Genomic DNA, 25,857 nt, shown 5'->3' with positions numbered 1-25,857 from the left:
GGGCCACTTTGTGTTGGTCTATCACATAAAATTTTTTTCTTCATGTATAGACAACTAAATAAGATTTGAGTTGCTATTAAATTGGCTTTCCCATATCTGTATGTCATTGAATAGATGCACTGATTTACTTTTAACTATCTGCATTCTAGATGATATACATCACGTTAACCCCTGATGAAGGAGACTACAGTTTTCTCTGAAACGCGTTGGATATAGGATATTGTATCTATATGTTGTATACTGTGATTTTTTAGTTACTTATGACCATGTTCACAGTTTTATGTATTTATTTATTTTTGAATAAACTATTTTTCTTATTTCAACTCACATCATTGGTAGTGCCTTTAAAGTCCCACCCCTAGGGGTTTACCTTTTTTCTTTATCTATCACATGAAATACATTTACATTTTTGGTTGTAACATGACAAAATGTGGAAAATTTCAAGGGACATGAATACTTTTTCAACACACTGTGAGCTTATTTCAAATTTCATGACTGGGGTTTACATCCACTTTAGGTTCAGTGTTTGTTGACTCAGCTTTGTTGCATTATTTAATTGTATCCATGTCTCACTGTGGGAATGTTTATTTTTTCCATTCTTCTCTCCTTCAGGTATGTTTACAGAAGGGAATGAATGGAGTCCTAGACATGACTATGTTCCGTACACACCTCCTGGGTATGGTACCCGCCATGCTATTCCATTGTGGATCCATGCTACTGCACCGCCTGCTGATCAGCTGCAAAATGATGACTCTCCTCCGCCTTCTTATGAATCAGTTGTTGACTTGCCAACATGTATGCCCTACCAGCCGCCTTCCCAAATATTAACCCCATCTACTGAACAAGGGAACATAAACACACTAATGCCTGAATATGATGCACCCTGCGCTTATCAGATAAATAACAGCATGCCGACTGCTCAACAATGGAATAGACAGCATCTTAATACTGAACATAATACGCCCTCCACTTCTGAAATGATAAATACGCCTTCTACTGGTTATCATTGGGATGCACAAAGACTGAACACTCTATATATTACTCCCAACACGTCTCAGAGAGCATATGTGCCACCCAGTGTACAACAGTTCAACACACATACAGGAGACCCAGAATACAATAATCCTACTCCATCTTTGCCTGTAAATAACAGCAACAGGACCTCTTTCCAGAATTTAAATTCATCCCAAGCATCGGCAATCTTCACACCAGTATATCCCAATGCAAAATCAAGATGTCTTGGGGTGAGTGATGATTAAGACATCATTGCATCATTTACTCATAGAAGCATTTCTTAATCTTAGGGACATTTTCTAGGAGCATTGCTTAAAGGCAATCTCTCACTTTTGCCCATTGATGGAAATGTAATATGTTCACATGGGCATATTCAGTCTACTGATATACATCTTTGAAGCCCTCCCCTGCTACTCCATTCATTTGTCAGGGCTCTGACTCTGGTGTCGGTCAGTGGCAGAGCTTCTGGATATGAATGTTAATGTCCTATCATCCGTCCCTTTGTAACTGCTGATTGCCTGCTTGGGCTAGAGCACTGAATTTTTGGAAAAAGGGGAGCAGGCCAGCAGTTATAAACATAAAAATACAAATTGAATATATTGCAGTGTACCACTTCTTAGAAGTGGTAGCTGCATTTGTTTACTTTTTTTATACTTTTCCCTTTATTTTCATAATTTATCCAGCCAGTAACTCTATTTTTCAACTTCTTTTAATAGACCAGGCTGTCCAGTAAAAATTTCATTTATAGGGATGAAAACATTTAAAACCCTTACAATATACCCGCTGAAGTGACTGGCATCGGGTAAGGCACCGAGATGAAACAAATTCCCCTACATAAGGTGTACTTGTTTATCTGCAGCATTCCTTCTCTACAGCTGTTCAAATTGCAGAATTGATATTCCTTGTCTGAGCTTTCGGAAAGCAGGGGGCAGAGAGCTGAAGTTACATTCTGCAGCTCAATGAGAGCTGATTGGAGGGAAGGGACTTCCTTCAAGTAAGTTCCTCCTTCCCTCAGACTATGCAAAGTTTCCTCTTCCACTGTAAGGGTGAACTCTGATGACTCCGTTGCTGGGAACTCTAATGTAAGGCGGGGGCTCTTACATCAGAGTTCCCCTTTACACCAGAGTCTGCAGAGTGAATAGACTAAGGTAAAGGGGTTCACGGATGTAAGAGGGGAGTGAGGTCACAGATATAATGGGGACCCTTAAATCAGTGCCTCCCTTACCTCAGGGTCTCTACCCTTACCTTACATCAGTGAGCCCTCATAGAGCGGCATACTGACTTCTTGTAGTTGCCTGCAGGCTTTGACGTTAAGCTTCCTCACCCCCCACGCCCCTTTCTTGTGCACCTGACTAGTCTGCTATCAGGGTAGAGGAAAGACAGGGTAGAGAAAGTTCAGGGACGAGTAAAGTTTTAACGGGCCCTTTTCTGCTGTTTACGGCAGCACTGCTTGGGGCCCTCCCACAGTGGCAGAACAGAACACTAGGGCCAATTTGCAAGTGTGACCTTTGCGATCCTAGTAGTTTCACCACTGTGGTGCGGCTTTTTTATGGGGCATCAAAGCAGCCTGGGGGGGGGGGGGGCAATCACCCCTGCCTTTATCCTAAAAGGAATAACTGTTGCAATAACTGCTTAAAAAGTGTTAGCTGAAGTCGAGCTTTAATTTGACAGTTGGTTCAAGTCCATCTAAATCTGCAAATACATCAATCACTACCTTCTTCCCACATTGACTAAGCCCTTGTACACACGGTCAGAGATTCCGACGGAATGTGTCCGATCGGACCGTTTTGTTGGATAATCCGACTGTGTGTGGTCTCCATCGGACTGTTTCCGTCGGAGTATCCGACGGACCAAGTTTTCCAACTTGTCTGTAAAATTTTCCAACAACATGATCCGATCGGACCTTGTCCGATCATGTGTAGAGAATTCCTATTGGACAAAGTGCCACACATGCTCAGATCACATTCCTACTCCAAAGCTATTGGCTACTAGCCTGAACGTAGTCCCGTCGTAACGAAATAACGTCATCACGTTCTGAACGATCGTATTTTCCGACAACTTTGTCCGACCGTGTGTATGCAACAGTTTCGGACAAAATCCGTCGGAACAAAATCCGATGGATTTGGTTGTCGGAATGTCCGACTGTGTGTACAAGGGCTAAGGGTGGCTCTGTTGCTCCCCCATCCAGAGTGATGACACTCCGGATCACAAGGGAAAGTAAAGGATAAAACACCCAAAAAATAAAACAAATGCAGCCACCACATTTAACCACTTGCCGACCGCCGCACGACGATGTACGTCGACAGAATGGCACGGGCAGGCATAAGGGCTTACATGTACGTCCTTGCCTGCCCGCCGGTCGGGGGCCCGATCGGGCCCCCGCCCGGTGCCTGCGGCGGTCGGTATTCGTTCAGGAGCGATCCCGGACGAGGGGACGGCCATTCATTCATGGCCACCCCCTCGCGATCGCTCCCGACGAATGAAAATGTCCCGTGACATCACTTCCTCTCCTGTAATGTAAACACAGGAGAGGAAGTGATGTATTCTCTCCTCCGTGTCGGTATTTTTCGTTCCGGCACCGAGGAGAGAGCATCGGTGAGTTGCACAAGCACTACACTACACAGTAGAACATGCCAGGCACACTCACACCCCCCTTTTACCCCCCGATCACCCCCCAATTACCCCTGCCCCCCAGTCACAGTGACACCAATTGCTTTTTTTTTTTTTTTTTTTGCATTGGTGTCATTTGTGACTGTAATAACTGTTAGGGCAGTTAGGGTTAGCCCCCTTTAGTTCTAATGTGCCCCCCTAACCCCCCCAATAAAGGTTTAACCCCGTGATCACCCCCCCTCGCCAGTGTCACTAAGGCTGGGTTCACATTGCAGCGATTTATGAGAACGAATGTGATTCGCACCGCACTACAGTGCAAATCACATCCGATCTCTGTGCGATTCGAGTTCAGCCATACAGATAGTATGGCTGAATTCGTGTCGCACCCGCCGCACCCGCTGCAAATTCGCACGGGACCCTTTTTTTGGCCCGCAGCAGAATCGGATCGCATGGGTGTTCACACCATGCGATCCGAGTTTGCAGATCGCACTGCGATATGCGAACTGATCTGGGGGTGTCATTAACATTTCACTGACACTCCCAGCAGTTCGCATAGGGCAGTGTGAACTGCCGCCGGGAGGCATGCGATGCTGGAACCCGCCGCGGATTCATGGCGTTCCCGCATCGCTCCAGTGTGAACCCAGCCTAATAAGCGATCATTTTTCTGATCGCTGTATTAGTGTCACAGGTGACGCTAGTTAGGCAGGTAGGTATTTAGGTTCGCCGCAGCTTTTTATAGCGCCAGGGACCCCCATATACTACCGCATAAAGCCCCCTGATTTCCCCCTAGTTAACCCTTTCACCAGTGATCACCATATAACTGTTACAGGTGACGCTGGTTGGTTAGTTATTTTTTTATAGTTTCAGGGCACCCGCCATTTATTACCTAATAAAGGTTTAACCCCCTGATCACCCGGCGGGTGTCATTTGTGACTGTAATAACTGTTAGGGCAGTTAGGGTTAGCCCCCTTTAGTTCTAAGGTACCCCCCTAACCCCCCCAATAAAGGTTTAACCCTGTAATCACCCCCCGTCGCCAGTGTCACTAAGGCTGGGTTCACATTGCAGCGGTTTATGAGAACGGATGTGATTCGCACCGCACTGCAGTGCAAATCACATCCGATCTCTGTGCGATTCGAGTTCAGCCATACAGATAGTATGGCTGAATTCGTGTCGCACCCGTCGCACCCGCCGCAAACTCGCACGGGACCCTTTTTTTGGTCCGCAGCAGAATCGGATCGCATGGGTGTTCACACCATGCGATCCGAGTTTGCAGATCGCACTGCGATATGCGAACTGATCTGGGGGTGTCATTAACATTTCACTGACACTCCCAGCAGTTCGCATAGGGCAGTGTGAACTGCCGCCTGGAGGCATGTGATGCGGGAACCAGCCGCGCATTCGTGGCGTTCCCACATCGCTCCAGTGTGAACCCAGCCTAATAAGCGATCGTTTTTCTGATAACTGTATTAGTGTCACAGGTGACGCTAGTTAGGCAGGTAGGTATTTAGGTTCGCCGCAGCTTTTTATAGCGCCAGGGACCCCCATATACTACCGCATAAAGCCCCCTGATTGCCCCCTAGTTAACCCTTTCACCAGTGATCACCATATAACTGTTACAGGTGACGCTGGTTGGTTAGTTATTTTTTTTATAGTTTCAGGGCACCCGCCATTTATTACCTAGTCTCACTAGTGTACCCCTAAATTTAGGGGTGTCTACTTTCCAAAATGGGGTCATTTGGGGGGGGTTTGTGCCATCTTGGCATTTTATGGCCTTCAAAACTGTAACGCCCTTATAAAGCCTGAAGGCGGTGCTTGGTTTTCGGGGCCCCGTATGCGGCTAGGCTCCCAAAAAGTCCCACATATGTGGTATCCCCGTACTCAGGAGAAGCAGCAGAATTTATTTTGGGGTGTCATTTCACATATGCCCATGGCATGCGTGAGCAATATATCATTTAGTGACAACTTTGTGAAAAAAAAAAAGTTTGTAATTTTCCCGCAACTTGTGGCAAAATATAAAATATTCCATGGACTCAACATGCCTCTCAGCAAATAGCTTGGGGTGTCTACTTTCTAAAATGGGGTCATTTGTGGGGGTTTTGTGCCATCTTGGCATTTTATGGCCTTCAAAACTGTAATAGGTAGTGAGGAGTGAAGTCAAATATTTACGCCCTTAGAAAACCTGAAGGCGGTTCTTGGTTTTCGGGGCCCCGTACGTGGCTAGGCTCCCAAAAAGTCCCACATATGTGGTATCCCCGTACTCAGGAGAAGCAGCAGAATTTATTTTGGGGTGTCATTTCACATATGCCCATAGCATGTGTGAGCAATATATCATTTAGTGACAACTTTGTGAAAAAAAAAAAAAAAAAAAATTAAAGTTTGTAATTTTCCCGCAACTTGTGGCAAAATATAAAATATTCCATGGACTCAAAATGCCTCTCAGCAAATAGCTTGGGGTGTCTACTTTCTAAAATGGGGTCATTTGTGGGGGTTTTGTGCCATCTTGGCATTTTATGGCCTTCAAAACTGTAATAGGTAGTGAGGAGTGAAGTCAAATATTTACGCCCTTAGAAAACCTGAAGGCGGTTCTTGGTTTTCGGGGCCCCGTACGTGGCTAGGCTCCCAAAAAGTCCCACATATGTGGTATCCCCGTACTCAGGAGAAGCAGCAGAATTTATTTTGGGGTGTCATTTCACATATGCCCATAGCATGTGTGAGCAATATATCATTTAGTGACAACTTTGTGAAAAAAAAAAAAAAAAAATTAAAGTTTGTAATTTTCCCGCAACTTGTGGCAAAATATAAAATATTCCATGGACTCAAAATGCCTCTCAGCAAATAGCTTGGGGTGTCTACTTTCTAAAATGGGGTCATTTGTGGGGGTTTTGTGCCATCTTGGCATTTTATGGCCTTCAAAACTGTAATAGGTAGTGAGAAGTGAAATCAAAAATTTACGCCCTTAGAAAGCCTGAAGGCGGTGCTTGATTTTCGGGGCCCCGTACGCGGCTAGGCTCCCAGAAAGTTCCACATATGTGGTATCCCCGTACTCAGGAGAAGCAGCAGAATTTATTTTGGGGTGTCATTTCACATATGCCCATAGCATGTGTGAGCAATATATCATTTAGTGACAACTTTGTGTAAAAAAAAAAAAAAAAATACTTTTTGTCATTATTCAATCGCTTGAGGCAAAAAAATAAAATATTCAATGGGCTCAACATGCCACTTATCAATTTCCTTAGGGTGTCTACTTTCCAAAATGGGGTCATTTGGGGGGGTTTTGTACTGCCCTGCCATTTTAGCACCTCAAGAAATGAGATAGGCAGTCGTAAACTAAAAGCTGCGTAAATTCCAGAAAACGTACCTTAGTTTGTAGATGTGACAACTTTTGCGCAAACCAATAAATATACAATTATTGACTTTTTTTTACCAAAGACATGTGGCTGAATACATTTTGGCCTAAATGTATGACTAAAATTTAGTTTATTGGATTTTTCTAATAACAAAAAGTAGAAAATATCATTTTTTTTTCAAAATTTGCGGTCTTTTTACGTTTATATCGCAAAAAATAAAAATCGCAGAGGCAATCAAATACCATCAAAAGAAAGCTCTATTTGTGGGAAGAAAAGGACGCAAATTTTGTTTGGGTACAACATTGCATGACCGCGCAATTACCAGTTAAAGCAGCGCAGTGCCAAATTGTAAAAAGACCTCTGGTCATTTACCAGCAAAATGGTCCGGTCTGAAGGTGGTTAAGGACTGGCAAGATGCACAATATATTCTTTTTTATTTTTGGTTTAATATCGCTTTATTAACTCTCATTCCTGGAAACACAGTGACAGGTTCTCCTGAATAGTGATGGACGAACTTCCGACGGGATGTTTCGCGAACGCGGCCGATAGTTCGCGAACCGTAACGTTCGCCGTGGGCCCCATTGACTTCAATGGGAGGCGAACTTTGCAAACCTACAGGTCAAATTTGCAGCCACAAAATAATTAATAGCTGTGCAAACAAAGTCCCACCACATGGCCAATGACATAACACATGTATGAGGTGAATCTGGGATCGACAACTACAAGCATTCTTTTTTTATATGTGAAATTGTTGTGACAATTCAGGACTGTGGAGCGCATGAGGGCAATGGAGGAGAGGGAAGGTCAGGGTAGGCAAAGAAGAGGGTGTAGGAGATGATCACCAGCAGCGTGACATACAGCAATGACACCTGCACCGTGATAGAGTCATCTGACAGCAGCACCGTGATAGAGAGCACTGACATCAGCAGCGTGACATACAGCACTAACACCAGCACCGTGATATACAGCACTGACATCAGCATCGTGATAGAGAGCACTGACATCAGCAGCGTGACATAAAGCACTAACACCAGCACCGTAACATACAGCACTGACAGCAGCACCGTGATAGAGAGCACTGACATCAGCAGCGTGACATACAGCAATGACACCTGCACCGTGATAGAGAGCACTGACATAAGCAGCGTGACATAAAGTACTAACACCAGCACCGTGATATACAGCACTGACAGCAGCACCGTGATAGAGAGCACTGACATCAGCAGCGTGACATACAGCAATGACACCTGCACCGTGATAGAGTGATCTGACACCAGCACCGTGATAGAGAGCACTGACATAAGCAGCGTGACATAAAGCACTCACACCAGCACCGTGATATACAGCACTGACAGCAGCACCGTGATAGAGAGCACTGACATCAGCAGCGTGACATACAGCAATGACACCTGCACAATGATAGAGTGATCTGACAACAGCACCGTGATAGAGAGCACTGACATCAGCAGCGTGACATAAAGCACTAACACCAGCACCGTGATATACAGCACTGACAGCAGCACCGTGATAGAGAGCACTGACATCAGCAGCGTGACATACAGCAATGACACCTGCACAGTGATAGAGTGATCTGACAACAGCACCGTGATAGAGAGCACTGACATCAGCAGCGTGACATAAAGCACTAACACCAGCACTGTGATGTACAGCACTGACACCAGCACCCTGATATACAGCACTGACACCTGCACCGTAAGCAGCCCCCAGGAGGAAGTCAGCATAGCACAGGGATGGTGGGAGCCCCTCATAATGAGCATAGCACAGGGATGGTGGGAGCCCCTCATAATGAGCATAGCACAGGGATGGTGGGAGCCCCTCATAATATGCACAGCAGAGGTACAGCCCCAGGAGGAAGTCAGCACAGCACAGGGATGGTGGGAGCCCCTCATAATAAGCAGCCCAAGGAGGAAGTCAGCACAGCACAGGGATGGTGGGAGCCCCTCATAATAAGCAGCCCCAGTAGAAATATGACACCTCTCAACCTCTTCAAAGAGGAGGGTATGGGCATATAGTACGGTGTGCTTTTTTTGGACAAGGAAGTGAGCCAAATGAAGAAAGAAGGTCTGTGTGCTCGATTAAAAAAATTATTTATAGACATATACATGGTCTACTGGTCACATATGTTGAATTCCTCTGAGATCCATGCCTCATTCATTTTTAGAAATGTGAGGTAGTTAACACTGTCATGAGCTAGGAGAGTACGCTTATCGGTCACGATCCCCCCTGCTGCGCTGAACGTCCTTTCGGACAGGACACTGGACGAGGGGCAAGCCAACAGTTCGATTGCAAATTGGGCAAGCTCTGGCCAGAGGTCAAGCCTGCCCACCCAGTAGTCCAGGGCTTCATCACTCCTCAGAGCGTCCACATCGGCTGTTAACCCGATGTAGTCGGACACCTGACGGTCTAGGCGTTCCCGGATGCTGGATCCGGATGACACCTGTCGATGGGTCGGCTGAAAGAATGACCTCATATCCGAAGTCACCAACACATCTTTAAACCGGCCTCTTCTTGCAGGCGCTGTTGGATTGGTACCCGCCACTCCTTCTCTGGGAGTGGGAATTGCATCCATTCTGACAGCCCTCTGTGACGGCGGTAACATTTCTGCCATTTTGTGTTTGGACCGGGGATCTAAGTACGTTGCCACCCAGTACTGGTCCTTGACCCTTATGCTTTTTATATGGGGGTCCCTATTAAAACACTGGAGCATGAAGGCCCCCATTTGCACTAAACTGGAAGCGGTGTGGTGGCCTGGCTCCTGCTCATCATCCAGGATAATGTCGTCCTCTTCATTCTCCTCTCCCCATCCACGCACAACAACAGGGATCTCAGAAAGGTTTAAAGCATGCTCTTCTTGCTCCTCCTCATCCGCCCCGGCACCATCCTCCTCTGACTCCTCTTAAGACTCCTGTTGTTCACTTGTCTCAGAGAGAGTAGCCCCCCCTGGGAATTCATCCAGCATTGCGACTTCCTCATCTTCCCGCTCCTGTTCCTCCACAGCTTGATCAATGACACGACGCAATGCACACTCCATAAGGAAGGCATAAGGTACCATGTCACTGATGGCGCCATGGCTTCAACTGACCAGTTTGGTGATCTCCTCAAATGGCTGCAGAAGTCTGCATGCGTCGCGCATGAGCAGCCACTGGCGCGGTGAAAAAACCCCCAGCTCCTCAGAACCTGTTCTGCCGCAGAGTTCATACAGGTAGACGTTAACTGCACGTTTCTGCTGGAGCAGCCTATCAAGCATATAGAAGGTTGAGTTCCATCGCGTCGGGCAATCGCAAATAAGACGTCTGACCGACAGATTGTGTCGCCGCTGAATGTCAGCAAGGCGAGCCATGGCCGTGTAAGATCTTCTGAAATGGGTCGAGATTTTCCTTGCCTGCCGCAAGATGTCCTGGACCCCAAGGTATTTGACAAGGAATCGATGCACGACCAAGTTTAAGACGTCTGCCATGCATGGCACGTGCTGCATTTTGCCCTGTTTCAATGCGCTAAGCAGATTGGCACCATTGTCACACACCACTTTACCAACTGTCAAATTGAGCGGTGTTAGCCACTGATCTACCTGTGAACGCAAAGCTGAAAGGAGTGCCGGGCCAGTGTGGCTCTTGGCTTCCAGGCACAACAGACGCAGCACGGCATGGCAACGTCTCACCTGGCATGTCGAATAGGTTCTGGGGAGCTTGGGTGGCGCAGCGGAAGGGACGCTAGCAGCAGAAAAGGAGGAGTCAGCCGAGGAGGAGAGGGAGGAGGATGGAGTAGGAGGAGGAGGAGGAGAAGAAGAGCCAGGCCTGCATGCAATCCGTGGCGGTAAAACCAAATCTACACGGGTGCCACGGGTTACATGCTTGACAGCCGTCAGAAGGTTCACCCAGTGGGCAGTAAAAGTGATATACCTTTCCTGCCCGTGTTTGCTAGGCCACGTGTCTGTGGTCAGATGTATCTTGGCACCGACACTGTGTGCCAAAGATACATTCACTTGCCGCTGAACATGGCCATATAGCTCTGGGATGCCCTTCTCTAAGAAATACTTCCTTCCTGGGACCTTCCATTGTGGTGTTCCAATGGCCACAAATTTGCGAAAGGCCTCCGAGTCCACCAGTTTATATGGCAGTAGTTGGCGGGCTATGAGTTCTGACAAGCCAGCCGTCAACCGTTGGGCAAGAGGGTTATCCGGCGTCATCATTTTTTTACGCTCGAACATTAGGCCCACGGAAGCCTGCCTTTTTGCAGAAAAACGTGAGCTTGGCGTGATGGAAGGTGGAGTGGAGGACAATTGTGAGGAGAGAGGAGAAGGAGAAGTAGAAGACTAGGCTTGACGGTGAGAGCCTGGAGTGTGGCTTTGTGTGTTCCGTTGCTCCCACTGGGCTGCTCATGTGCCTTCTTAAGGCGGTCGTCCCTAGGTGAGTGTTGGGCTTACCACGACTAATGCGTTGACTGCAAAGATTGTAGATGGCAACGCTATTGTCAGCAGCGGACATGTTAAAAAAATCCCACACTGCGGAGCCATGTGTCGGTGTCCTGGGAGCACCAGATGTGACCGTACATGGTCGATGACTCGCTCCTGATACATTTGCAGTCTGCTTGGTCCCTCCTGTGCAATGTAAGTTATTCCTGCTTCTCCTCCCTATCCGCTGGTCCATATCTCCCTCTAAACTCCCCTCCTCTTCCTCTCTTGTGGGCACCCACGTGACATCACTAGACACGTCATCATCGACGTCACCTTCCCCACCCATATAAGTAGAGATCTCGGAGTAGGCAGCAACACCGGGGACCAACCTCCTCCTTGGGCTGTTCTGGGTACTGTCGTCAGACTGCTAAGTAGCGGTTGTTGCTACCTCCTCTTCCTGATCCAATACCAAGAGTGGCTGCGCATCAGAAATGTCTTGATATGGATCGGAAAATAATTCCTGTGACTCAAGCGGAAGGTATGTGGTGGTGGTGGTGTTGTTGGTGGTAGTGTCTTTGGGGGTGCACATAGCAGAGAGTGAAGAAGAGGGTGCAGATCGAGAGGATGAGGAGGGTGCAGAAGAGTAAGGCTGAGTGAGCCACTCAACCAAGTCTGGTGCGTCCTTTAAATGAATTGAATGCAACTTCTGCAACTTTCCAGTTTGGCTTAAGCCTGTTGCTCCTGCCCTACCCCTACCACCCCTGCGGAAGGGCCTGCCTCTTCCTCTGCCTGTCATTTTTTAAATGACCCTGTGACAAAACTCTCAGTCCCTATACTGATGAAGGACTGCTACAGTATAGGGCAGCGGTCAGCAGTAGTGCACCTCAACCCTATGTATTGTGGACCTATACCAGTCCTTATGGAATAGCAGACTGTACCTCACTCAACCCTATGTACTGTAGCACCCTAGACCTTACCAGTCCTTATAAGGACCTTTGTGGAACAAGTAGGTTGTGAATGATTAGCAGATTGTACGTCAGTCCCTATACTTATGAAGGACTGCTGCAGTATAGGGCAGCGGTCAGCAGTAGTGCACCTCAACCCTATGTATTGTGGACCTATACCAGTCCTTATGGAATAGCAGACTGTACCTCACTCAACCCTATGTACTGTAGCACCCTAGACCTTACCAGTCCTTATAAGGAATAAAAATGAAAAGTCCTGCGCAAATCGTGCCACTGAAAAAATAGGATGATATATATAAATGTGAAAAACAAGAGTCAATGGAAAACTCATACAAATAAATACACCAATAAGTGTAGGTGTATGGTGAAAAAGCTTGAGAAAGAGCAGGACCAAATGTTCCAAAATATCAGGCTCTCAGAACTCTCACCTCCAAGCAGGTATAATCAGGCAAAATACAGATGATCCCAGTAAACTTCTCCTTTAATTCCCTGTGCACAATTCCCAAGTGGTATAGACTTCTGCCACTAGAGGGCCAATTCAACCTCTTGTATGTAATGCTGCAGCATTTGTATCCTCGTGGTATAAAACTTAAAGAGAACACAGAGGGAAGGAGGGAAGGGAGAGAGAGAGGGGACTCCAATAGTGTAGTGGTTTCAATAACTAAATAAATGTATTAAGAGAAAGCAATGGACTCTCACATTTAAAAAGAAAGTTCAAACAGATAGAGATCTGGCGTGTACCGCCAGTCTTACGTTAGTTCCGGTATATCCTACGGCCACTCCCTACGCGTTACGTCACCACGTGACTTCTTCATGGGGAAAAAAACGGAAACGATCGGACCGGAAACGTCCGAACGACCATTTTGAAAGAGGTAAAAAACGCCCGAACGACCATTTTGGAAAAGGTAAAAAAACGATAATCTAGGCCGGATGTAGTAACTCCGCCATCTTACTCCTCCTAAATGGTGAAAAGGAAGTGTGTATACCACCATTTTAGACCGGAAATAATTCTTCGGCCATCTTAATAGTCATAAATGATGTAAAAGGAAATACACATTCTCCCATTGAGGAACAAATAAATCAAAACGGCATATAAAATATTAAGGAATTAAAATAGAAAAAATGAAAAAATATGTATCTGACAGTTTAATAGCCCATATTAAAATATACGAAAAAACGGCATTAAACATTAATATATGAATGTCATGATACATAAATACAGATATATTAACAATATGGATAAAAAATTATTTATTAAAATTATATCCTAGCCATTTAAAATGTTACGTCACTATATAAAAATATAGAGTATAAATAGCGACAGTACCAACTCAGCAAAAAAATTATTAAAATATATATAAAAAATGTTAAAAGGTAAATATATATAATAAAAATAGTAGATAAGATGAAATATACCACCAAAATATTCACCAAATAGAGTGCCTAAAAAATGATATTGGCATACCGGAAATAGAGCAAGACTTTACATAAAATATCCTATCATAATAATACCACAAAAGGATAAAATATGTAAACAATATAATGTATATAATACAAAACTTAAAATTATTTAAAAAACAATTAAGATCAAAGTCGACATTTAAACCATCAGGATAAAAAGATCTCATAGTAAAAATCCATCTAGATTCCTTCTGACTAATGGTTCTAATTTTGTGGCTACCCCTCCATGAAGGATTAAATCTTTCGATACCCCAAAATTCTAAATGGGAGGGGTCCCTATTGTGGACTTGATCAAAATGTCTGGAGACACTGTGTTGTGGAAAACCCTTTAAAATATTCTGTATGTGTTCTTTCAGTCTTACTTTGAGTGCTCTTTTGGTTCTTCCAATATACTGTAATTTACAACTACATTGTAAACAGTATACCACGCCTTCCGTATGGATTCAATAAAATCACGTATCACGTGCGTTTCTCCAGTAATGGTACTAGTAAACTCAGTTCTTTTATTTTGAAATTTTTTGGCATGTCGACATGTAAAGCAATTTTTGCAAGGATAAAAACCTTTTCCAGTAAAAAAAGTAAAATCTCTTTTGGGAGGTGGATCAACCACGGATTTAGCTATGATGTCTCTCAACGTGGGAGCCCTTTTAAAAATGATATTAGGTTTTTCCGGCAAAATATTTCCCAAATCTTTATCTTTCTTCAGTATGTGCCAATGTCGACTCAGCAACCTGGAGATTTCTTTGTGTTGTACATTATAGTCCAATATAATCGAAGGAACCTCAGAATTAAATTTATTTTTGTCTTTGCTGTTATTTTCAAGCATCTTGAACCTATCCATACTTTTAACATGTTCAATTTCTTTTCTTATAAAGGCATCATCATATCCTTTTTCTTTGAATCTGGTAGCAATTAAATCAGCTTATTCTAAAAAATCTTCAATTTTGCTACAGTTTCTTCTAATTCGAACCAGTTGTCCTTTGGGTATATTAAACAACCATGGCTTAAAATGGCAGCTATTGATGGAAATATAACTATTAGCATCAACGTTCTTAAAGTGCGTTTTCGTGATAATCTTATTTTTATCCAGAGAGATATCCAGGTCTAGAAAATCAATTCTATTTTCGTGTATTTTCCATTCTAAATGGATGTTTTTGTCATTCACATTTAGTTTTGTTAAATATTTTTCTAGAGTATCATAATTACCATTCCATACTATAATGATATCATCAATATACCTTTTATATAAGGTTATCTCTGCTGGTGTGTTTTTATATATGGCTTCTTCTTCCCAATGGGCCATAAACGCATTTGCAACACTAGGCGCAAATTTGGCGCCCATGGCTATCCCTATAGCCTGTCTATAATAAGTTTGATTATGCCAAAAAAAGTTGTGTTTTAGGCAAAAATCTAAACATTTTATCAGGTATTTCCTTTGTTGACAGCTTAATGTGGTAAAGGTTCTTAAAAGCCATTTAATAGCAGAGCATGCTTCATGATGCGCAACGATGGTGTATAAGGAAGAGACGTCTGCGGTGGCAAGCAAAGTTCTTCCTTCTAAGACAGTTACAGTTTCTAGTAGTTGAAGTGTATGCTTCGTGTCTTTAAGATACGCTTTTGTCTTCTGTATGGCTGGTTGGATAAAAAAGTCTAGATATTCCCCCAATCTCGAAGTGAGAGAGTCGATGCTATTAACGATCGGTCTGCCAGGTGGATTATCTCTGTTTTTATGTATCTTAGGAATCATATATATAATTGGTACTCTGCATGATTCAGGAAAAAGATATTTGCTTTCTTTTTTATTTAAAATAGCTTTCTTACTTCCTAAATGAATTATCTGTTCCAATTCCTTTTTATACTTCATGGTAGGATTACCCAAAAGTTTGATATATGTATTGTTGTCTTGTAGTTGTCGTTCCAACTCATCCAAATATGATTTTTTAGATTGTATAACGACAGCACCTCCCTTATCAGCCGGCCGAACAACAATATCTTTCCTTTGTGTCAATATTTTAATACCTTTTTTAATATATCCTGGATCGAATACTTTTTTGATTTTCATGGTGTATACATCATCTAACATGAGTTTTTTAAAAACTTTGATATGTTGATTACCACTAACTTGTGGATTAAACACTGAATTATTCCGTAATGTGCTGAATTGTGTAGGATTAGGTTCATTTACTGTCCTAGTATTGGGTTTGATAGGATTATTCATAATGTACTTTTTGATATTAATTTTTCTAATATATTTTTGGATGCCAATGTACGTGTCAAATTTATAAAAAATTTTTGTAGGAGCAAATTTAAGACCTTTATCCAGGACGGCAAGTTCTTCGGGGGAAATGGGAGTATCGCTCAAATTGATAACTCCTTCTCCAATCATTCTCTTTTGCGTTTGGATTCTCTTTCCCGCTCTGCAGCCTCTCTTCGTTCTGGGCTGTTTCGTATTCTTTCGTTTTCCGTTCTTCTTATGGGGGAGTGATACGGTTCCTGTGGTGGTCTTCTTCCAGGCGAATCCCTCCTCCGATGTGTCTCCTGTAATCTTCTCGGGGAGTAATCTCTCCTGTCCCGGTCTAAAAAATTATCCTGTGTGTCTCGAGGATATTGATGATAAGAATGCTCATAATAGTTTTGTTCCGGATAATTTCTAATAGGTTCATATCGATTGGACGTTGGTATGGGACTTCTATCCCTTCTTCCCTGATAGTCATGTTGATATGAAGGTCTTCTATTATCTTTTTGGTGCCAATTATTATGGTATGGTTTCTTGAATTTTTTAAAAGGTTTTTTCCACCCTTTTTTAGGGGTCTGTTGTGTATAATTTCCCCCATATGTATGGTTGTCATATGGGACTGGGGTGGCATATTGATTATTATAAGATGAATCATGTCTTCTTGGTGTCTCAGGGTATCCCCTGTTATAATGTGTAACAGGAGGTTTCTCTGTTTCAAATCTACTATTTTGTTTTTCCCATATTAAACCATTAGCAGCATGAGAAGATGTTGGATCTTGTATTCTTACTTCTCTTTCTGGAGTAGATTGTGTGGACTCCGGAATAGTTGGTTCTAGTTTACTTTGCCATTTAAATATTTTATTGGCTTTGTAATCTGTAATATCACAGTGATATTTTTTCATTTTTCGTTGTTGAACCTCCAAATCTTTAGCAATAAGGTCTTTATTCAGCTGTGTAGCCATTTTATTAAATTCTGGCGATTCCTTATGCGATTCTAATTTGCTCCTAATCTCCTCAATCTGTTTTTCAATCATGTGAGCCTTTCTTTGCTTTCTTTTTAGTAAAAATTTAACACATTTAACACTTTTACTATTGAAAAATTCGAACCACTCCTCCATAGATTCTTTGTCTATAAGACCATCATTTGGTGGTAACTCCCACCTGATGCGTCTTGGAGCAATATTTTCTCTTATATATTGATCAAAGGTAATGGTATCCCACCAGAGACTGATCTTTTTCTCCATGTGGTGTCCTAACTTTCTCATAAGACTGTCCAAGTCAGAATTACGTGCTTTATTATGTGAAAAGATTTCATCCAAATTAATATTTCTATTTTCTTTTTTTTTTTTCTATTCCTTATAAGGACCTTTGTGGAACAAGTAGGTTGTCAATGATTAGCAGACTGCAGCAGAAGGGCAGCAGTCAAGTATAATATTCTTTCTATATTTGGAAGAAAGAATATTATACGTGTACAAGCCTATTACCATACCAGTCCTGAAAAGAACCTTTGTGGACCTAATAGTAACAGCTACTGATTAAACTGACTGTCCCTCACTGCCTCACACACAGCTTCCTGCCTGTCCCTATATAAACTGACAAAACAGAGGCTGCTGGAACAATAACTTGAATTGCACTTTTGTGGACCTAATAGTAACAGCTAATGATTACACTAACTGTCCCTGCAGCACACAGCGTCCTGTCCCTTTCTCTACACTGACAAAAGACACTCAGGCTGCTGCAACAATCACTAGCACAGCACTGCCTCAAACCTATATCCTGAACTACACCTAACACCTATACCATGATACCAGTCCTTAAAAGAACTTTTGTGGACCTAATAAATAGCGATTTGGGTCACAGAAGTCTCTCCCTGCTCCACACAGCAACCTCTCCCTATAGTGACAGAAGAAAGAATGTAAAATGGCCGCCGGATCGGGTCTATTTATAAGTTAGGGGGAATGTCCAAGTGTCCATGTGCTGTAATGTCTCAATTGGCTGTCCTGTACCCCATGATGGATGTGTCATCATAGGTCAAAGTTCTTTTACACAGTAAACACGGAAGTCCGCCGGGCGAACGGCGGCAATAGTCCGCCGATCGGGCAGGCGGCGAACAGCCGAAATTCGCCGCGAAACGACCGTCGGGCGAACCGTTTGGCCATCCCTACTCCTGAAAGCCCCCCACTGATACTCATCTACATCAAAGTTACCTATTACTTTCAGGTATTTAGACTCATGGCTCAAACACTGATATAGAGCAGTGGTGGTACACAACCAAATACTAGTGCACGGGGAAAAACAAGTTTTCAAGAGGACCTGTCACTTTGTTCTAAATAGGCAAAGTGACTGATTCCCCTTATGCACAGCAAATGAACAACAACCCAAAGGTTGTTGTGTTCTGCAAGCATGTACAAGCATTATGCAGCCTTAGTAGACATTTAGCAAAATTGAGTAGCTTATTAAAGTTCTGTTGATATTTAAAGTATACTTTTTCCCACAATCATGTTTCTGTGCATAGAACAGGGAATGGATAAAACCCTACCTGTTTTGTTTTTGTTTTTGTTTGCAACCTGGGTTCTGTTCACGTATCTTCTCTATACTTCCTGTCCTGTAGACACAACCGGAAGTGAGAATAAATTTCTCTAAAGTGAGGGAAAGCTTTTCATCGCTGTCACCAGATCAAGTTTTTCCATTGGAAAATTTCCTTTCTATCTTCTGGTGGCCATTCAAAATGTTAGATTTTCCCTTACTTTGTCTTGGTAACGATGGTCACCGGGAAAATAGAAAGGGTGACTCTCTTTGCGCAATAAAAAACCTGTAACCTGTCATGGGTTTCAATCCTTCCATATTCTATCCAAACCTAAAAGAAAGTTGAGCTTTTAAATATGCTTTTAGAAATGCTCAGTAAATGCCACCTGAAGCTGAGGTAGATATTGTGATGTCATCTGCCCACCTCTCCACCTCAGCCAAATAAAAGGAAGCCTTGTATTTATTCATAAAATATAAAACCTTCTGTGAATAGCTAAGCAGCGCCTGACTTGATTTTTTCTGGGAACAGGATGGGAAGCCCCCCTACTGCTGATGGAACACAATGTTGTATACTGTATGTACAGTGGATATAAAAAGTCTAAACACCCCTGTTAAAATGTCAGGTTTCTGTGATGTAAAACAAAATGAGACAAAGATAAATCATTTCAGAACTTTTTCCCCCTTTAATGTGACCTATAAACTGGACAACTCAGTTGAACAACAAACTGAAATCTTTTTGGGAGGGGAAGTAAAAATAATAAAATAAAATAATGTGGTTGCAAAAGTGTTCCCACCCTCTTATAACTGGGGATGTAGCTGTATTCAGAATTAAGTAATCACATTCAAACACATCTTAAATAGGAGTCAGTTCACACCTTCCATTATTTAAAGTGCCTCTGATTAACTCCAAATAAAGTTCAGCTGTTCTTGTAGGTCTTTCTTGACATTTTATTAGTCGGAACCTATAGCAAAAGCCATGGTCTGCAGAGAGCTTCTAAATCATCAGAGGGATCTCAATTGTTAAAAGGTATCAGTCAGGAGAAGGGTACAAAAGAGCAAAGGCATTAGATATACCATAGAACACAGTGAAGACAGTCATCATCAAGTGGAGAAAATATGGCACAACAGTGGCATTACCAAGAACTGGACATCCTTTCAAAATTGATAAAAAGACGAGAAGAAAACGGTCAGGGAGGCTGCCGGGAGGCCTACAGCAACATTAAATAAGCTGCAGGAATATCTGGCAAGTACTGGTTGTGTGGCACATGTGACACCAATCTCCCGTATTCTTCATATGTCTGGGCTATGGGGTAGAGTGGCAAGATGAAAACCTTTCCTTATGAAAAAAAAACATCCAAGCCCGCAAAAGTTTACAAAAACACATCTGTCAAGACACATCAGGTTTGCCAAAAGAATGCAGGAAAATGTGTTATGGTCCGAAGAAACCAAGCTTGAACTTGTTAGCAATAATTCCAAAAGATATGTTTTGTGCAAAAACAACACTGCACATCGCTAAAGGAACACCATACCCACAGTGAAGCATGGTGGTGGCAGCACCATCCTTTGGGGCTGTTTTTCTTCAGGGAAATATGGACAGTCCCAAATACCAGTCAATATTGGCACAAAACTTGAACATGAAGAGGAACTTCATCTTTCAGCATGACAACGACCCAAAGCATACATCCAAATCAACAAAGGAATGGCTTCACCAGAAGAGGATTCATGTTTTGGAATGGCTCAGTCAGAGCGCAGACCTGAATCTGATTGAAAATCTGTGGGGTGATCTGAAGAGGGCTGTGCAAAGGAGATGCCCTCGCACTCTAAAGCCCCGTACACACGAGAGGACTTATGTCCGACAGACTTCCAAAGGAGTTCCGTCGGAGTTCTGCTGGAATTCCGACGGAGTTCTGACAGACTTTTCGGCCGAACGGACTTGGCCACACACGATCACACTAAACTCCGACGGATTCGAACGTGATGACGTACGACCCGACTCGAATAAGGAAGTTCATAGCCAGTAGCCAATAGCTGCCCTAGCGTCGGTTTTAGTCCGTCGGAGTAGCATACACACGAGCGGATTTTTCGAAGGGGACCGGGTCCGGCGGAGTTCCTTCGGAAAAATTTGAAGCATGTTCCATATTCTAAAGTCCTTCGGACTTTGGTGAGTCAAAAGTCCGTTGCACCCACACACGATCGGATAGTCTGACGGACTCAGTCCTTCGGACTTTGGATGTTGAAAAGTCCGCTCGTGTGTACGCGGCATAACAGCTTTGGAGTATTTTTGCAAAGAAGAGTGGGCAAATATTGCCAAGTCAAGATGTGCCATACTGATAGACTCATACCCAAAAAGACTGAGTGCTGTAATAAAATCAAAAGGTGCTTCAACAAAGTATTAGTTTAAGGGTGTGCACACTTATGCAACCATATAACTTTATTTTTTTATTTTTACTTTCCTCTAGCTAAAAGATTTCAGTTTGTTGTTAAATTGAGATGTACAGTTTATAGGTCACATTAAAGGTGGAAAACGTTCTGAAATTATTTATCTTTGTATTATTTTTTGTACATCACAGAAACCTGACATCTTAACAGGAGTGTGTAGACGTTTTACAGTTGTGCTCATAAGTTTATATACCCTGGCAGAATTTGGGATTTCTTGGCCATTTTTCATAGAATATGAATGAGAACACAAAAACGTTTCTTTCACTCATGGTTAGTATTTTCCTAAAGTCATTTATTATCAATCAACTGTGTTTACTCTTTAAATCATAATGACAACAGAAACTACCCAAATGACCCTGATCAAAAGTTTACATACCCTGGTGATTTTGGCCTGATAACATGTACACAGGTTGATACAAAGGGGTTTGAATGGCTATTAAAGGTAACCATCCTCATCTGTGATCTGTTTGCTTGTAATTAGTGTGTGTGTATAAGGCTCCATGCACACTGGAGCTCATAAACTGCAGTTTATTGGAGTTTGGGCGTTTTTTTTAAAAGCCCATAAACTCCACTCTATGTTAGTCTATGTGTCCATGCACACATGGACGTTTTTTAGCTTTAATGAGCAGTGGAGTTTATGGGCTTTTTTCTGAACGCCAGAAATTTGCGTTCAAAGTGATGTTTTTCACCGCCAAAAAACGGCAAACGCTGATAAATGCTGATAAACGCTATTAAACGCTCATAAACATGCGTTAATTAGTGTTCGGCATTCTATTTTTCAATGCATTGTGGGATTTTTGGAGTGTCCTCTGTGTATTTTTATAAAAAACGCCCATTAACGCTAACACTGTAAAACGCTCATAAACGCTAGTATAAAACGCTGTTAAAAGCAGGTTTTTCAACCAGCGTTTTCTGCCAGCAATCTGGCGTCCAGAAAAAGCTTTTTTGAGCTTCAGTGTGCATGGAGCCTAAGCCTTGGTTCACACTGGAGCTTTTTGACCTGCGATTTGACATATCAAATCGGTGGCAATTACCGTCAATGGCACCGTCCTAATCGGTACGACGCTGCATCTGCGGCACTGCACCTATTTCAAAAAGTAGTTTCTGTACTTGTTTTTGTGATTTCGGGCTGCAATTTACATTGACATCTGTGCAGAAACCTGCACAGATGTCTCTGGCATCGCAGCCGAAGCTCAGTGTGAAACTGGGCTTAAAGGTAAATGATGAAAAAAAGAGAGTAGACTTGGCACTATACCTTTAAGGTGTAAAATATCACAAACTTTCAATGATATTGTGCTCCTTCTAGCTTAATTTGTATAGTGTGTCAATTGAATACTTGAATCAAAAATAATGTTGAAAATGAAAAGTAAAAGTGGAGATAAGAAATCTCAAATTGTAAAGTCCCCTATGGTTGGGATTAAATTTAGTGCAATGTTACCAAATGTGATGGTGGCAGAAAAAAAAAAAAAAAAAAAACGTTTATGCTTTCAATAAACATGCATATAAATGTGTACCACTTTAAAAATCACACAAAAAAAATGTATACATAAGTGCATATAACAAAAAATGTGACGTTGTCTCCTGAACAGCCAGTATTCAGGGGTAGGATCGCCTTCACAGTGTAAGCCCCTGTGTCCCTCTCTGGTGTTTCCCTGGGAAGTTTGTTTATCATCAGCTGGGAATATCTCACATTCTCAATGAATGTGGGGTTCTCAATGAAAAAGAGGAGTATCCATAGTGTAAACAGTTTCCACAAGAAGTTTATTATAAAAGAAAATTACTCACATTTCACAAAATGTTAAAATTGCCAAAGAATAAAAACATCCGCTGGCCGCTACAGCTATTTGTTTAGAGTGTGCGTCCTATGGCCACGCCCTACGCATTTTGTCAGCACGACGTCATCTTAAAGTGGTAGTAAACCCGCTAATGTTTTTTTTTTTTTTTCACCACCTGCAAAGCAAAATGCATAATGAGCTAGTATGCATTGCATACTAGCTCATTATGAAATACTTACCTTAGAATGAGGCCCCGACATCTGGCCCGATCCACGTCGAGGGAGCTGACATGCTCCCTCTGCGTTTCTTCCGGATAGCGCTGTGAGTGGCCGGAGCCGCGATATCGTCACTCCCACGCATGCGCGCGGGAGATTTCCTCCCGGCCGGTCGGCCACTGCCGGATTTTCAGCCGAGAATCCCCTTGTGTGTATGCGCCGCTGCAGTCAGCGGCGCATACCGAGGGGAATATCTCCTAAACCGTACAGGTTTAGGAGATATTTTTTTTACCTACAGGTAAGCCTTATTATAGGCTTTCCTGTAGGTAAAAGTAAAAAAAAAAGAGTATACAACCACTTTAATTTTTAAAGGTAAATGAGTTTCTGGACTCCTGACAGTCCCTTGCATCTTTCATCCAGTGCTGCACTGACGTTTCTGGATTCTGAGTAATGGGGAAAGCAAAAGAATTGTCAAAGGATCTGCAGGAAAAATTTCAGCCACAACTGCCAGGAAAATAGTTCGGGATGCAAAGAAAAACTCACAAATAACTCATAAATAACAGGTGAAATACAGGACTCTCTGAAAACATGTGGTGTGGCTGTTTCAAGATGCACAATAAGAAGACACTTGAAGAAAAACGGGCTGCATGGTCAAGTCGCCAGAAAAAAGCCATTACTAAACAAATGCTACAAAGTATCTTGCTTACAATACGCCAAACAGCACAGAGACAAGCCTCAAACCTTCTGGCACACAGTCATTTGGAGTGATGAGACCAAAATTGAGCTTTTCGGCCACAACCATAAACACTAGGGATGAGCCGAACACCCCCCGGTTCGGTTCGCACCAGAACCTGCAAACGACCCCCGCGTTCGGTACGAACGTTAGAACCCCATTGAAGTCTATGGGACTCGAACGTTCGAAATGGAAAGTGCTAATTTTAATGGCTAATATGCAAGATAGTGTCCTAAAAAGGGTTTGGGGACCTGCCTCCTGCCTCAGGGGACATGGGTCACTGCAAAAAAAAGTTTTAAAAACTGCCGTTTTGGTGGGAGCACTGATTTTAATGACGATTAAAGTGAAAAAAAAAATGAAATATTCCTTTAAATATGGTGCCTGGGGGGTGTCTGTAGTATGCCTGTGAAGTGCCACGTGTTTCCCGTGTTTAGAACAGTCCCTGCACAAAATGACATTAAACGGAAATAACACCATTTAAAACTGCTTGCGGTTTTAATGTTATATCTGGTTCCTGCAATATGGTTGAAAATCATTGAGAAACATGGCATGGGTAGCCCTCCCTGCCCATTACCAGCCTATTTGGGTCTTGTACGCATATTAAGGGGAACCCCGTACCCATATTAAAAAAAGGAAATGCGTGTGGCCCCCAGGCCCTATATACTCAGAACAGCAGTATACAGGCGGTGCAAACAAGACAGGGACTGTGTAGGTTTGTTGTGTTAAGTTGAATCTGTTTGTCATTTTCAACCGGTACATTTTTAAAGTGTAGCTCCAGTAAAAAAAACGATTTTTAAGCTTTTTGGAAAACATAGGGAAGGGTTATCACCCCTGTATAATTTGTTTTGTCGTCCATCTTTTTTCATCTCACTTGCTGCTGTCTCCTTGCGTTTGCAAGTAGGAGATGTTTGTAAGTTGGATGTTTGAAAGTAGGGGCCTGCCCTATATTATAGTGGTATGTACTGGGTACAGAGCACGCAGACAGCACGCACTATCTCCTAACACTACTGACTGCAAGCTCTATTATTAACCACTTGACCACTGGGCACTTAAACACCCTTAATAACCAGACCAATTTTCAGCTTTCGGTGCCCTCACATTTTGAATGACAATTACTCAGTCATGCAACACTGGACCTATAGGAAATGTTTGTCCTTTTTTCACACAAATAGAGCTTTCTTTTGGTGGTATTTAATCACTGCTGGGTTTTTTATTTTTTGTGCTATAAAAGAAAAAAGACCGAAAATTCTGCGAAAAAATTAATTTTTCTTCGTTTCTGTTATAAAATTTAGCAGATTAGTCATTTTTTCTTCATAAATTTTAGCCAAAATTCATACTACTACATATCTTTGGTAAAAATAAGTACAAATTGGTGGATATTATTTGGTCTTTGTGAAAGTTATAGAGTCCACAAGCTATGGTGCCAATATCTGAAAATTGATCACACCTGAAGTACTGACGGCCTATTTCCTTTTTTTTTTTTTTCCACAAAATTGTCATATTATCAGGTTATTTCACACACACAGCATATGCATACCACAAATTACACCCCAAAACACATTCTGCTATTACTCCCGAGTACGGCGATACCACATGTGTGAGACTTTTACACAGCGTGGCCACATACAGAGGCCCAACATGCAGGGAGCGCCATCAGGCGTTCTGGAGCACCCAGGACAATTCTGACATTTCTCTCCTACATGTAAAAATCATCATTTATTTGCTAGAAAATTACAGAGAACCCCAAAACATTATATATATATTTTTTTTTAGCAAAGACCCTGGAGAATACAATGGTGGTCGTTGCAAATTTTTATCTCACACGGTATTTGCACAGCAATTTTTCAAACGCGTTTTTTTGGGGGAAAAAACAGTTTTGTGCTTAAAAAACAAACAAAAAAAACAGTAAAGTTAGCCCAATGTTTGCATAAAGTGAAAGATGAAGTTATGCTGAGTAAATAGATATCAAACATGTCACTCTTCAAAATTGCACATGCCCGTGGAATGGCGCCAAACGTCGCTACTTAAAAAATCCCCATAGGCGACGCTTAAAATTTTTTTTTACTGGTTACATGTTTTGAGTTGCAGAGGAGGTCTAGGACTAGAATTATTGCTCTCGCT

The 25,857-nt window shown here is 42.6% G+C and overlaps 1 protein-coding gene across 1 annotated transcript in view; it reads left to right on the top strand.

The window, feature by feature from the left end:
* Positions 1 to 25,857, top strand: part of LOC143930380 (uncharacterized) — a 158,661-nt gene that overhangs the window by 7,687 nt on the left and 125,117 nt on the right. Inside the window, exon 3 of the mRNA XM_077454662.1 lies at positions 613 to 1,244. Within this exon, the coding sequence (XP_077310788.1) occupies positions 615 to 1,244 (630 nt within the window). The 5' untranslated portion in view covers positions 613 to 614. The remainder of the gene's footprint in view (positions 1 to 612; positions 1,245 to 25,857) is intronic.

This window comes from Lithobates pipiens, unplaced genomic scaffold (assembly GCF_037356315.1).
Source record: "Lithobates pipiens isolate NorthernLeopardFrog02 unplaced genomic scaffold, aLitPip1_a1.2 Scaffold_25, whole genome shotgun sequence".
In the NCBI taxonomy this organism is placed as follows: Eukaryota; Metazoa; Chordata; class Amphibia; order Anura; family Ranidae; genus Lithobates; species Lithobates pipiens.
This window is presented reverse-complemented; position numbering and strand designations above follow the sequence as displayed.